The 15,356-nt window shown below is 29.4% G+C and overlaps 2 protein-coding genes across 3 annotated transcripts; both read right to left on the bottom strand.

Moving 5' to 3' along the window:
- Positions 1–3,315: 3,315 nt before the first annotated feature.
- Positions 3,316–5,873, bottom strand: LOC126683455 (uncharacterized). 2 transcript variants are annotated; one of them, XM_050379355.2, is made up of 2 exons: positions 5,373–5,873; positions 3,316–3,628 (listed from the first exon to the last, which is right to left on the bottom strand). In XM_050379355.2, the coding sequence occupies exon 1, from the start codon at positions 5,770–5,772 to the stop codon at positions 5,380–5,382; it is 393 nt and encodes a 130-aa protein (XP_050235312.1). In that variant the 5' UTR covers positions 5,773–5,873; the 3' UTR covers positions 3,316–3,628; positions 5,373–5,379. The 2 variants fall into 2 exon arrangements, with proteins under 2 accessions (XP_050235312.1, XP_050235313.1); XM_050379356.2 differs by lacking the exon at positions 3,316–3,628 and adding an exon at positions 4,341–4,567.
- Positions 5,874–9,765: 3,892 nt separating this feature from the next.
- Positions 9,766–13,175, bottom strand: LOC126683272 (plasmodesmata-located protein 6). Its single transcript, XM_050379120.2, has 3 exons — positions 12,256–13,175; positions 10,828–10,947; positions 9,766–10,262 (listed from the first exon to the last, which is right to left on the bottom strand). The coding sequence occupies exons 1-3, from the start codon at positions 12,995–12,997 to the stop codon at positions 10,252–10,254; spliced, it is 873 nt and encodes a 290-aa protein (XP_050235077.1). The 5' UTR covers positions 12,998–13,175; the 3' UTR covers positions 9,766–10,251.
- Positions 13,176–15,356: the final 2,181 nt, after the last annotated feature.

Here is a 15,356-nt window from a genome sequence, read left to right on the forward strand (position 1 = left end):
AAAAAACAAAAAAAAATGATTCGAACAATCGAATTTATAACAAAAATGTATCAGAGATATATCATGTGTGAATTATATAATTAAATATATATATATATATCATGTATCTATTAAGTACATTTAAAAAATAAATATCTATCATGTACAAATTATATATCAAAAATGTATCAAATATGTATAAAAAATATGTAATAAAACTAAAAAAGATGTTTTAAAAAACAAGAAAAAATAGTTCGAACGATCGGATATGTATCAAAAATGTATCAAATATGTATCACACATGTATCGAACATGTATCAAATATTTATCAAATATGTATTAAAAGAATATATGTAATAAGACTAAAAAAAGACTTATAAAAAACAAGAAAAAGAGTTCGAACGATTGAATATGTATTAAATATATATCGGATGCATCAAATATGTATGGAAATGTATCAAAAGGTATCGAAGATGTATCAAAAATATACCAAAAATGTATCAAAGATGTATTAGAAATATTTCAAAAATGTATCGGAAATGTATCAAATATGTATCGGAAATATATCAAATATATATCATAGTTGTATCAAACATATCTCCAGCATTTTTGTAAATATTTTTCTAATATCTTGAATATTTTTTAATTTTTTTAAAGTATTTTTATAAATATTTTTACAAATAGTTTTAAAAAGCTTCTATTCAATAATAAATTGAAAAACAAAATATATGAAAAGCATAATTTTAAAAAAAATTTAGCTTTAAAATTAATTGACATGTCTTCTCCAACCTCCAGCTATCTCCACCACAACCACCACCCAATATCATAACTACATAGTTAAATTATACTTCATAATTGCAAATTTTAGCTCATCAAAATGAACAATTAACTTTATACACAAAAGCCTAACATTAAGACAAAATAATCATTTCAGAATACTTCACCATTTTCTCATTCTTCTCTTCTAACTCTTATACACCCGGTCACAAAACTAATAGTCAAGTTTGTATTAATATATTAAACCATATCACACAAGATTTAATATATATATATATATATATATATATATATATATATATATATTATTACAAAGGGCTCATAGTTGTCGTTAGAAATCACATTTTGTCATATTGTTTTGATGCCAAAAAAGTGGAGAAATTCAAAATATTAACAATTTCCAAATTAATGTGTAAAAGGGACCAGTCCACATTGAATAAGTAGGCCCCAGAAAATAGGGAGAAGAAAGTAAAGAGCAAATGAATGAGCAGTGCATTAGTAAAATAGGCGGTTAGTGGCAGTAGCAGTGCACGAGAAGGAAAAGAGAGTAAGGATGAAGGAAAAAAATCAGTTAAATGAGGGTGGAGGTTTGGACACATGTAAGCTTAAGAAAGATGGCAGTAAATGAAAACTAAATGAGTTTTGTGCTATTAATTGAAATAATAATAGTAACAAAGAAATAACTCTATCTAAGATGGCAATTGTGATTTATGATTTTTCTTGTTATTTTCTCTATAATTTAAGATTATTGTTAGATAATATAACAAAACTAACTAATTATGTAAAAATAGAAAAATATAAAAAAACTAGGTTAAAATAGAAAAAAACAAATCACAATACCTTTTGATAGTTGAGTAGAAATAAGGATGAGTTTAAGAATTAAGTGATATAGAGTGATTAATTGAGTGAAAGAGATCCAATTTTATGATTAGGGTTTAGAAAAGAAAAGAGAAAGAAGGGAGAAAAGAAGGGCTTCATTCAGCCTTTTTTCATGATTTGTTTCGTTTGAAACAGAAACAGACTTCACTGTTTCTGTTTCAAACGCTTGGTCCAAACGACAAGTCGTTTGGACAAAAATAAATAAATTAAAAAAGGGCCGAAAGACATGTCGTTCGGCCCTTTAAAACCCTAAAAAAAATAAACCAGTTGCAGCGCTGCCGCTACAACTGGTTTGAAGGAAGCAACCCAGCAGATCTTCGATCTGCTGGGGGTCAAGACAAAGGGGACCGGTGATAGAATAGCACCGGTCCCTTGTATTTCTCCAGCGAGGGAGGGTCGGCCGACCCTCCTCGACCCTCCCTCGTTCCGCCCCTGAGTACGACTAAAACATTATTTGGGTTTACTATTAGATTTGGGCATTAAAAAAAATTATATAACCCTTTTGTAATTTTCATCTATTAATGAATAAAAATCGTTCCTTCGCCTGTAGATTAGTCTTTGACAAAAACTCGTAAATCTAGTGTTTGTTTTAGTTCAACTCTATATTTTACCTGAAACTTGATTTCTTAATTAATTTTTTACTATTCCGCTGCGCCTTATCTCACAGCACTTTATTATATCAAATAATAATTAAAATCCTTTGTGTTTTTAATTATTTTTAAAAATTAATTATTATAGACATTTAATTAAATTTCACTAACATCAACACAATTAGAGATTCAACTAAATTTTATCAAGTTCACACACAACTTTGAAATTTTATGGCAAGTCTGAAGTCATTGAGTTTTCTAGACTAATTCAAAACCACATAAATGTTTTTCAATGGCTCACTGCAAAACATCTTAAATGTTTTTCAGTTAGCTCACGCTTAAATGTAATAATAATGTTTAAAGGCTCACTCATCAAACCCATACAAATTTTCAAAGATAAAAAACGAAATGATCTAAATGATCAAGAAATATGGGGAAATTTTATGCACGCTCAGTCCACCACGTCATCTGTGAACTAAACCAATCATGTTATAACACCTTATTAAAATGAGAATATTCTTATAATTTCATTTATTATTTACATACACTTTTGAATAATAATATTACAAGAATACTCTCATTTTAATGAAGTGTTATGATATGATTGGTTTAGTCCACGAATGACGTGATAGACTGAACTGAATCTACCTAAATTTTTTTCAAAAATATGAGCTTTATAAATTTAAACAATTGCAAAAACACAAAGACGATCACAAAGGGTATGTAAGATGTATAGATAAATTTTAGGTTTAATATCTCAAACACACCCGATTCTTTTATCCCATTTTCATTCCTATCCCAACGTTGCAAACTGGTCAATTTTACCATATTTCGCATTTTCTCGTTTCGTTGTATCCTTACACATTAAATTGATCTTTTTTTTATTTAAAAAAGTCTAAAAAAGTCCTCCAAATTAATCTTTTATTAGATAACCATCATCCAATGAGTAAATTGATTTCCTTTATTTTCGTGGGAGTAAAATGAGCTTATCCTTTACCTTATGTCTTTTGAAATGATATCATGAGTACTCATGGAGATCCGAATGGAAAGACATATACACATGGTGATTGAGATGCTACTACACATTAAATAATGGAAGGAAATATCTTCATCAATGCGATTAATCATACATGGTTATAAATGAGTTTAAATTTACACCCTCCATTCCAAAATTAGACATAATTAGACATGTGAGTTTAAATCACCGGCTTATCTGAATTTAATATATTCCGTAAAAGAAATATCTACCTTCATCGATCAGAAACAGAAATAAGCAAAGAGAAGAAATAACTAGAAATGGTGCAAACATTAGTTCTTTAGTTGCAACCCTGCTAAGGAACAATCTATCCATGTTAGTAACATTACAGGTTCCAACTTCCAAGTAACTATACGAGTGCATCCTCCTGTGCAAAATGGAGATATAAAGAGGAGAGAGTAAAGAATCGAACCACTCATTTTTTTTTTTATTAGAAAGTAAGGAAAAAATGAAGGATAATACAATCAACTTTTAAAAACAAATAATGGATTATAACCAAATTAATTGCAAAAACAATTGGACATTATATAGTTTGTTTCCTTCTTCTCTTTCTCCCCTTTCTCTCTATAAATTACACGAGAGTTTCTATTGGATTATAAGAAGAGTACAAGTTAAAAGGATTTGATTTTAAAAGTTGATTGTATTATCCTTCATTTGGCAAAGTTCACTAAAACATAACCAAGTACAACCATGCAAAAGGGATCACACATTGGATTATAAGAAGAGTACAAGTTAAAAGGATTTGATTTTATACGAGTTTGATGTTCAAAATTCTCCTCAAGAAGCTAATATTCATTATATAATCTCGGGAAGTTTAAGGAGACCGTATTTATGGAGACTTAAACCTATGCATGATAAAAGAATATAGCAGAGAGCTATACATATATGAATTCCATATCAACTACTACTAGTAATGAAAGATGCTTAATTATAGTTCATGCGTTCAAGTGTTCTTTAGTGTTCCATTTCTATCTTTATATGATAAAATTATGTTACAGCATATACCACTCGAGACTTTCGACAATTCATCCACGCATCAACATCTATGAACTACCTATGTTGTATCAAAACAAAAACGGTGAAAGAGAAAATTTTGCAATGGAAAAAGGCAAAATAATTACGTGTTCTAAAAGTATTTGCAAAAATGAAAAACAAAAGCATAAAACTACAAAATATAGAATTCGACAAATATCCGAACACCATATATCACCATCTTAGATAACAAAGATAAAACATATACTATGCATGCTATCTGGCCATGAAAGAGAACGGTTGCCTCCATATATGTGTTGAAAAAGTCTCTTATCTGAAGAAATGGCAGCATTAAGTACTAAATTTAGTTTTAGACAAAAACTTAACAACTCTAAATTGGTATCATCATGATTCATGCATCACAAAAGGTCTATTACAACTCTTCACAATGAAATGAGCTCGACTACTAAATGTTTGGTAGAACCATTTACCATCGAATAAGTCAATGATATCAAAATAAACTAAGAAAATGTTTTACCTAGATCCGATAATTCACGAACTATCTCACAAAAGCTCAACTATACTTAGAACCATTTACCATCGTATCAGCCGATGATATCGAACTGAACTAAGAAAATTTCTTACCTAGACCGGATAATTCTTGAATTCAACTAACCAAAGCTCCACTAAACTTGGAAACAAAAGAGATCTTGTAAATGCTAAAGGATATAGTGGATGAGAATTGAACCGAAAAGCACGAAGTCGGGCAAATAACCTATTGTATCCATATCAAGGTCAATCGACATTCGAGCAATCTGAACTAGCAACTAGCACATATATGAATTAGATTAAGAATCAATTAAATTTTATTTATCACTTACTTGTTAAGTTCACCAAAATTAGCATTGCTATATCTAAATAATATATGATGCATTAAATTAAGCCTAAACATAATCAATTCATTTGTGCTTAATATTGATAATTTTTCTAATCAAATTTAGCAATCAGATTAAACTCAAAATAAGTCTTTAATTAATCATATCATATTTATTTCAGAAACAGTCAGATTAAAACAGCATTATAATCACCATTAAAAAACATACAACAATTAAACAAACAAACAAAATTACAAACCTAACCTTTAAATCACTCTTTATTCTTCATCCTCTCAATTCTCTGATTCAACTGCTCGATCTTAACCACCAGATGCGTAACGGAAAACAGCAGCCAGTAAAACACAAGCGCCGCCGCGATCAGAAGCGCGTTCCGCTGACTCTTCATTATCGACTTCTGGTGCCTGAGATGCTCCGACGGCGTGCACGAATCTGCTTCGCAGCTCGGCATTGTCTCGTACTTCCAGTATATGTCCATGAGAAGGAAGAGGCAGAACGGGACCACCGATAGAAACGGTTTCAGAAGGTTGCGCGTGACGGCGATTAAGCCTTTACGGAGTCCGTCTAGGCCGGGAACTGTTAAGAGGAGGACCATGATCGCTTCTGCGGCGGCGGCGTAGCCTAACACAACCCATTCGAGTGCCATGATTGGGGAAATTTGGGAATTCTAGATCTGTTTTTTTTGGTGGTTTTGTTCTGTGCTTTTCTTCGTGAGTAAGAGAATGACTCGGCGACGGTGACTCAGCGGTTTTAGTTTGGGATGACACGTGTCACAGATCAAGGCTTTGATGTGTCTCTATAGGGTGACTATGTCTGTGAGGCCTGGCCATGGCCGGTTTGGGCTGGAACAGGGCCCGGATAAAACCGATACGAAAACAGTTAAACCTGAAATCAGACCAAAATCAGCTAAAAACCGAAAGCTACCCAGTTCTAAGCTGGTTTTATTTTATTTTTTGGAATCTGAGGTTACAGTTCCAAATTAAAAATAATCTAATTCATGCTCAATTTTAATTTCATATTTTTTTATGTAATTGCACTTAATTTTTCTTTCTTTAAATTCTAGAACTATAATAAATCCTAAAAATTTAATAAGTAAAAAATAGAAAATATAAACTTAAATTTAATTATTTTGTTAAATTTATTTATTTAAAGATCAAACAAATGTGATGCTTTAGCCTCATTAAATTGTTGATTATGTAAAATCAATCATTTAAATAAATTATACTTATTTGTGTTTATTGTTTAATGATAAAATAGACAAGGTAGAGTAATAGTAGAATAATTACAAAAAAGTCTTAAATTGATATCTGATAAAGTTCTGATATTAGTGCTGCAATTGCTCATTTTTAATAATTAGGCCGGGTCAAAGTTTGTGGATAGGATGAGTAGCCCAAACCATGCAAGACATACATTCTGAAACGTTGCTGATGGGCTAGGCCGAATGGGCCGTTCTTATCCTATTGAAGGTCCGACTAGTAAAGATACAAAGAAATGGAAAAAAAAATTATTGTGTGAATCAATTCGACATGTAAAATTATATACATTGTAATGTATACATGATACTTAATTTTTTTCATTATATATATAATACTTAAATATATTTTATACATGTTATATTTGTAAAAAAAAGTTATAATTGATATTAATTATTAAAAAATCAAATGTGATGTATATAACCAGGGACAAAACTTGATGCCATAGTGAATTCCCCCCAACCAAGCGAGGCCATAATTTTAGTGTAGTTTAATTTATTGTTTTTTTTTATGTTAAAAGGTGCCAATTGGTTTTTTATTTTTGTTGAAATAATATCTATAAATATCTAAGGTAAGAGTAAAAAATAATATTAATTGTTATCAGCTATGCATTTTTGTAATAAAAAAATCAGCTATAATAAAGCAAATATATACTGAATGATAGCTAAATTGTATGTGATTTGACCCAAAAAATATTAGGAAATAACCAAGTAATTGTTCTGTCAAACTAAATTTTTCTCATTTAATAAAGTTTTTGGTTCAAATACAAAATATAATATATATTTCATAATCCAACTTATCAAGCTGGATTAACAAAAAAAAAATCTCCAAGTAAACATAAATAAACTGGTAATGCAATTGGTTGGGCAGTATGTTTCAAAGAATATGTTTAATAAGGTTTAGACCAACTACTTAGGTTAGAAAATGAGAATATTATTGTTAATTTCCAAATCTAATTATAATAATGTAATGTTAACTCCTAATTCCATAACAAGCATACTTGAGAGTAACACGTAACTATCCTTGTCTTCGAATAATCTTTCTAACTAATCATCTTGTCCTTATCTCTCTAATATTCTTAATTAAATATAATATAATATATAGTTCATTTTGGCAAAGCATTGCCATTCTTTATTGTCCTCTCTCTCTAGTATTCTTAATTAAAATTAGCTAATGAACTAAAAAACTTTATATGTATTCATATGTCAGTATACAAATCATTCAACTACAACATATGTTATCATAAGATTATAGAATATACTTACTTTGTCTACCGCATCATCCGTTGACACAACCAATAATATCAATAGCGGAACTAAAAAATTCCAGTCCAGCTAAATGACATCTGATTGTCGAATTTAATTTTAATTTTTCAACAGTTCGAATTTAACCTTTTACAGCTTCTGAATTCAATATATATTTTTAATTTAAAAAAAAATATTACAGTGGATAATGTCTAGCGTATCGAACTATCAGGACTTTAATTTCTTTTGTTTTTTAGAATATGAGATTGTGTTAAGTAAACAATTGCTGGAAAACGATGCCTCAGAAAACTGAAGTAAAGCTTATTTTGTATTGCATTCTTTTACAATGGCCAAACAATTATTAATTTATGCTGATTGAGGAAATTATTAGAAGAGTAAATAATATTTCGAGTTCCCATTTTTTTTTTTGCTATATAAATATATATATTATCTAAACTAAAGAAGAGAAAATGGCTTAAAGGATAGAATAGAATCAAACTGATATCATTCTCTAGTAAATGTTTTTTGGAAAGAACTAATTCAGGAACCTTCCTGCAGTTGTATATACATATAAGAATTTATTTATAGTTCTTTTACTTTTTAACATGTATACTTTATAAAAATTCATAAGGTGTACTAGTTTATTCAAATCTATATAAAAATTAAAGAAGTTTATAAAAATATAACTTAAAGAAGATTTTTTTTTTTTTGTTTAACATATATTTTATAGAAAAAGAAAGAATTAAGTTTTTTTTTTTAAAAGAAATAAAGGGAGCAAATTATATAAAAATTCAAATCTAACAAAAAATTGAAATATTTTATGATAGAAGGGGGGGGGGGGGGATTAAATGTCATAAATATATATAACTAATTTACATAAAAATATATATTTTAAAAATCATATATGATATTTAAAATTATATAATTCATAATATTTATTAATCTATTTCTATATTTCTATTATTTTATATCTTCTATATGTTTGGTTTAAAAAAAAATTGCCGTTTCTATTTCCGTGCAACTTAATTATTAAAAACATATGATCACTGACTATTTTTCATGTCGATTATCAACGAGTCCGTTGATAAAAATTTATTTTCCAATAGGGTAACCAATGATTATAAGAACTGCCGTCCATCCTAATATCCATTGATTGAAAAACGGATTTAGAACAAATATTTGGAGAGATAAAAAGAATGATTGTAAAGTGTAACCATACTTGTGAAAGATGAATTAAAGTAATAGTTGTAAGGACTAGATTGGGACAGCCCTACACATATATGTACAAAACTTCCAAATTCAATAACATTTTGCCAAAGCTAATGGATGATAATAGATGAGAGATATAGAACCAAACTTAATTAAATTCATTTCATATAGGTTTTATATCTCACTAGCCAGTGTGTCATGTTCCTCATCATTCTACCTTTAATCCATCCAATTTGCCCCTCTTAATTCTCTCATTAATTATTAAATTAAGTTTTTGATTTAAAGGAAATAAAGTGCAAAAGCATATTGTCTTGATCAGCTTCAATTCACAATTCTAAGAAATAGATTTCGATTGTGTTTTTGGTCTTTAGACAAATTAGTCAAACATGAGTTGGCAACTCTAATCACATTATTAACCTTTTATTTGCTTTTTTAAAAGTAGTCTCAATAGTAAAAATATAACCAAAGTTTCATTTTACCCTAAACTTAGCATAAAAGATTAGTTAAAGTCCATTAGCTCATGGTGTTGAAGAAAAATAATTACTACAAATTTGACATTTTATCTTATTTTACACTCTCACATGAGATGAGAAAAAATAAATTAGAGTATTTTATACAGATTGGAGTTAGACATGACAGAAAATTATTGAACAATTTAAAAGCGAAAAGATAAAACGAGCTAAAATTTCAAATTCTAGATGATTTGTTTTTAGAACTATGGATTTGAGTTAATTGATTTTTTTTAAATTTACAGATAAAATGAACCTTTATTGATAAAATATCCTAGCACTAGACTATATTTACAAAGATACTAATATATATTATTTACATTAAGATTAAATTTCTAAAAATATTTACTTTTCTTAATATATAAGATCTATAAATAGTCTATATAATTAAATTCAATAAACTAAAATCATTTCATGGAGAGACTGGAGACAAGTAGCTAGAATTTGTTATAAATGGAAAAGTAACTTTTGAAACATTGAATTTGACATAAAAATTAACATATCACCTAATTTTTTTTGAGGAAAATCAAACTTTAATGATCTAATAACACCCAACAAAATGTCACACTAACTAAACATCAACAAAAAAAGGACTATTTTATACAAATAATTAGAAACAATTGAACAAAGGGCTAACATATATTGCTAAAAGATTTGTAGTGGGTGTATAATAGGAACTAGGAAGAAAAGTGAGGAATCTTTGGACTTTTTCACCTTATTGCAACTTTGTTTATCACTAGTGTCAAGATAACCCCTTTCCATTAACAATCTTTCTATCCACACCCTTTTGAGTTCTTCAAAAAAAAGAAAAGGTAAAGTGAAGCAAAATGGCCACCATTTGCTAACCAAATTACCATAGCACAATAAGGAGATGGAGAATCAATTCCTCATATGTCCATAAGAATTTCTATCATTTACCACCTGCATGCACAAAATATATGAGTGTTGACAATGTCAAAAAGAAAAAGAAAAGAAGTTTTGACATTATTTCTTTTTAAGATTTTCTTTAAATGCTATATCATTTCCATGTGAGTATATTAAGACTAACTTTTAATGGTGTTATTATTTATGGTTTATTTGTACGGTTTTAAAAATACTGAGAGCCGAAATGACAACAACAATAAAATAATTTAAGTGCACTTTTTGCCTTTTAAGAATGAACAAAGAGTCATTGAAGGTTCTAAATTTGTGCGTCACGATCAATTAACTCATATTTAATCAATTTAATCAATTAAAGACAACATTATATATTTTTAAGTTAATTAGGGATATTACTCTGCATTTTCAATTACACTCCTGAATTGAGTCATTGTATTTTGTATAATTTAGAGTTAATTGATATAAAAACATAAAATGTTATCATTAATTTATAAAAATAGTTAAAAGTGAGTTAATTGACTATAATGTACAAATTTAGTGATCATAATGACCCTTTATTCTTTAAATAAAACAAGGAAAAGGGAACTAAAGAAATAAAATGACATACCTTTTCCTTTTTCGCACACTTTTCTCAAGAAAGAAAGGAATACAATGAGTAGTGCAACCCCAGCAATAAGTCCAATTAATATTGCTAATGTCTTCTCAATCTCATCATCATTGTTGTTACCTACGTAAAATCAAGAAAATAAAACAATCATAAGTTAATAATTACAATTTCTTTATTTTAGAGTGTTAATCAACATTAATTTTACTTGATATTGAGAAACCTAATTAATTATAATTTATAATTAAATCGAAAACTAAGTAAGTCACCATATTGTCACGGAATAAATAAAATTTATAATCGAGGTGATTAAAAATGGGAAATCTAGCTAAAATATATCTGAGCTTACCGTAGACTCGGGAAAACTTTTTTGCTATCATAAACAAGTACTATATGTTTCTTAATTGCACAATTAATTAACATTCTCAATTAACTAAGCAAAGTCTAAGAGAATGTGTTGTATTACTATTTCAATGAGTAATAAAATTCCCATGCATTTGCAATGAGTTCTAAAAATGGGACAAATTGATGTCTTAGTTCTTTTTTTTCTTTCTCAATTGATGTTTTAGTTCATCACATTTATTTAAAAACTTAGAATATTTAAAACAATGATTAGTGGATAATTACTCATATATACGTTGGATTCTTGTCGATTCTTAATGCATTAACTCAATGTGGGCCCCTCACATGCCATGGTGATTAAGGCTTCACATAACACTTAATTCTTCTAATTACATATGTTTAACAATGTTTAAGATTTCTCACAATATAAACTCAATCATATCTTACCACATCTACTAAATGGAACACAAAATAATTAGAACATGAGTTCCTTAAAAATACGATTACATTATCAATTCTTGAATAAACAATTCAACCATTCAATTCATAACACAAAAACAGAAACACATCCAAAAAAAATAATAGTCCAATTAATCACCATGCAAATTTAAAACACACCAAAGATTATTTACATTTTGACATGGTGTAAAAGGTAAAAAAATGTTGAGCAAAGGTAAATCCGGTTCCTAAACTTATACCTCGGAATCAAATAACTCACTCTCATCCATTTTGATTAATTAAGGACAACACTTTCAGTTTTTAGGTCGATTAAAACAACATTTTTATTCTAAGGTCAATTAAAGATAAAATTAGATCACTTTAATTCCTAAACTTGTTAATATATTTTATAATTTTGTTTATAATTGACCTAAAAATCGAGTGTTTTATATTGATCAAAATGAAATGATAAAAAAAGTTATTTAATCCGAGTTGGAAGTTAAGAGTCCGGATTGACGCTCTACTTAACAAAAATTCGAGATTTAATCAAGATTTACCATTTTCACTAATTACCCACTAATTCAAACAAAATCACACACCAAAAAACAAAAAGTGGAAACCACCACCCATTACGGTGGCGAAACCGCTTACCATCTCCACCGTGAGAGTGAACTCCACGCTCAGAGAATCGCACGTAGCATTTAGCCAAGAACATATCACCCGAAGCAGCTGCCCCACAATCCGTCTTAATCCGATCAACACCCTCCGATAAGCAATCCGTACACTCACTTGAACTCAAATCTTGTACACACTGCGCCACACCAGAAACATCACCGGACCCAGCCACTCTATACGGTTTATAGGACCCATCACTCGCTCCTAAATAACCCAACACCGCGTCACGCCGAGTCAACGCATCAGAATTATACCCAATCGACGGTCCACATTTCTTCAACACAACAGTCTTGTCTTCAACACCTAAGAATTTCACGTTATCATACTTAATAAAACACCCGTCAAGCTGTAACGCGCCACCGTTTGAGTCGAGGCAGAGAGACCCGAGCTGAGTCACGGCGGCTGCAACACAGCGAGCACAGTCGTTATTAGAGAGGTCTCCGCGGCATTGGAAGAGGCCGTAGATGGTGTCTTGAGAAGAAGAAGGGCTTTGGACTGTGAAATTGTTGTAAGTTGTGAAGGTGGCTGAGTTGACTAAAGAAGTGAGCAGCGAGTTTACGTTGAACTCGTAAGGTGAACCGGAGGTGTATTTTTGCTGTGAACATCCGCCGAAAATGAAGGATTCGATGGAGGAAGATGATGGAGTTGTAAAGAAAAAAACTGTAAACAGAACAAGATGAAGATAATATGAAGAAAAATGTTTTGTTGAAGAAGACATGGTTTTTTTTATTTTCTTGAATTCTTGAGAACCAGAGAATTTGTTGATGATGAGTATAATAAAGAAGAAGAAGTGATGGTCTGGTAGTGTGTTTTGAGAGGAAGAAGAACACAGAGAGTGGTTGTTGCTTTGAGGAGAATTTACGTAAGGGAGTTTCTTGACCTCTGTGTGTGCATAAATTAATGATTGTTCTTTTTTCCTTCGTATTTTTGTCTGAATTTGTGCTAAACCTATTTCTGAGGTCCCTATATTTTTTTGAGCAAATTACACTAAGGTCCCTGAGGTATACTATAATTAACAGTTTGATACTTCTTATTTCAAAAGTCTACTTAATAGTCCCTCAGTTTTAATTTCATTAACTATTAGGTCCCTCCGTTAATTTCGACACTTATTTTCAAATGATTTGGTACCCCACTTTTAATTTTATGAACGATTTGGTCCCTCATTTTTAATTTTATTAAACGATTTGGTCCCTTACTTTTAAACGATTTAGTACCCGAGTTTCAATCCGTTAATTAACGATTTGGTCCCTCAAATTAACAAAATGACATCTTTGTTAACATAATTAAAACTGAGGGACCATTAAGTAGACTTTTGAAATAAGGGGTACCAAACTGTTAATTATGGTATATCTCAGGGGTCTCTAAGTAATTTGCTCTATTTTTTTTATAACATCCCTATATTTTATCATACCACAGATTTCCAATTTTTCTTGGTCCTTTAACTATCTAAATTTTAATTTTCATGCCCTTACTTGGATTGATGCGTATCACCCGCGCGAGAAGTTATGATATATTTGACGTCATAAGTTGTATAATATATGGACCTATTCAATAAAAATAATATAATACGGGGACTTTTAACTGATTTTTATTTATTTTTAAGTTTCGATATGGTTTAATTAGGTAGAGTTAGTAGTTAACGGGAGGGATGCATTTACCAAATTCCGTTCATGTAAGGTCATGAGAATTGAAATTCTGGTAATAGGAGGACCAAAAAGACTGCAAGTTTGTGATAGGGACCTCATGAATAAAAATGATAAATATAAAGGTCTGTAGATGGGTTTGTATTTTTTTCTATATACTTTTTGGGTAATTTTATTTACAAGTTGCAATCACAAGTCAAGGAGTGTTTTGTTTTCCTTTCAGAAATTTCGTATTCATTATTTGAATTTGTGGTCGTTACTAAAATGTAGGCAGCTTCTTAGTTAAACTCACAAATAAATCAATAGCATGGACACTTTATGGTAGATAATTATCTATTTTATAAATTTAATTTACAAAATAATATTATTAAAATTAATTTGATATTAGATTTTTATTCAGCTTGAATTTTTTATTTTGTCCATAACAAAAGTACAATGAAATAAATTACTTTTTTTATTTTTTTATCATCTTATAAAAAAATATGAATCGACAGTTGATAAACAGATAAAATATTTTTAGTATTATAGGATAGAAAGTTTAAATGGAATAATTTCTATGAGGATTATTATACGACATACTAGATTTTTTTTTATTGAAGTTTATTGAATTTTTATTTGTGTTGGATCAAACGTTTACTATTCAGCGCAAGTGTCATGGTTCAATTGTGATAGATATAATATAAACAATTTACGTGCACTTGCTAAATACAAAAATCTTATAACCTTTCGGAATCAGATACGATTTTTTAGATTTTTAAATATATTAAAATTTTAAGCTCATTCCAAAGAAAAATTTAGAATTATTAAAAAAAAATAGAAAAACTCAATAAAAATACAAGATTGTTGTCATTTTTGAATATATAATAGACAGCAGCTTAAAAGTATGGATGGTTAGGGGACTGTCTAAAGTTTGACAAAATCAGCATCAAATAGTGGTCCATAACCTTACCTAAAACGAACCAGTTATTTATAAATTGTATGGATATTAAATCATTGCCTGAAAATGATGAATATTTGTATGTATATTCAGTTTCATCACCAATCACTTGTTAAAATGTGGCACAAATTTAATTTGTCTTCTGAAAATGTTATGTCAACGCAACTGTTTCTTCTATATTCTTCTAATCCAATTCATCTAATTTAATTACTATATAATATGATAATTAATTATAATATAAAGAACTCCACTGCAGTAATCGAATTCCTGACTGTCACCGTTAAATCACTTTCAGCAGTTATTTAAGGTTGTAATTTCAGTTAGAAAGCGTTTCTTGTTGAATAGAAAACAGAAAGAAAAGGGTGAAATTAGACATGTGTCAGGTTATAAACGGGTTAGACCTGTTTAAACACGAACACAATTAATCTAAACACGAACACGGTATGACTATTAATCTGGTTTGAAATACAAAACCCAAACACGACACGAATATACAC

This window comes from Mercurialis annua, linkage group LG5, assembly GCF_937616625.2.
Source record: "Mercurialis annua linkage group LG5, ddMerAnnu1.2, whole genome shotgun sequence".
NCBI lineage: Eukaryota > Viridiplantae > Streptophyta > Magnoliopsida > Malpighiales > Euphorbiaceae > Mercurialis > Mercurialis annua.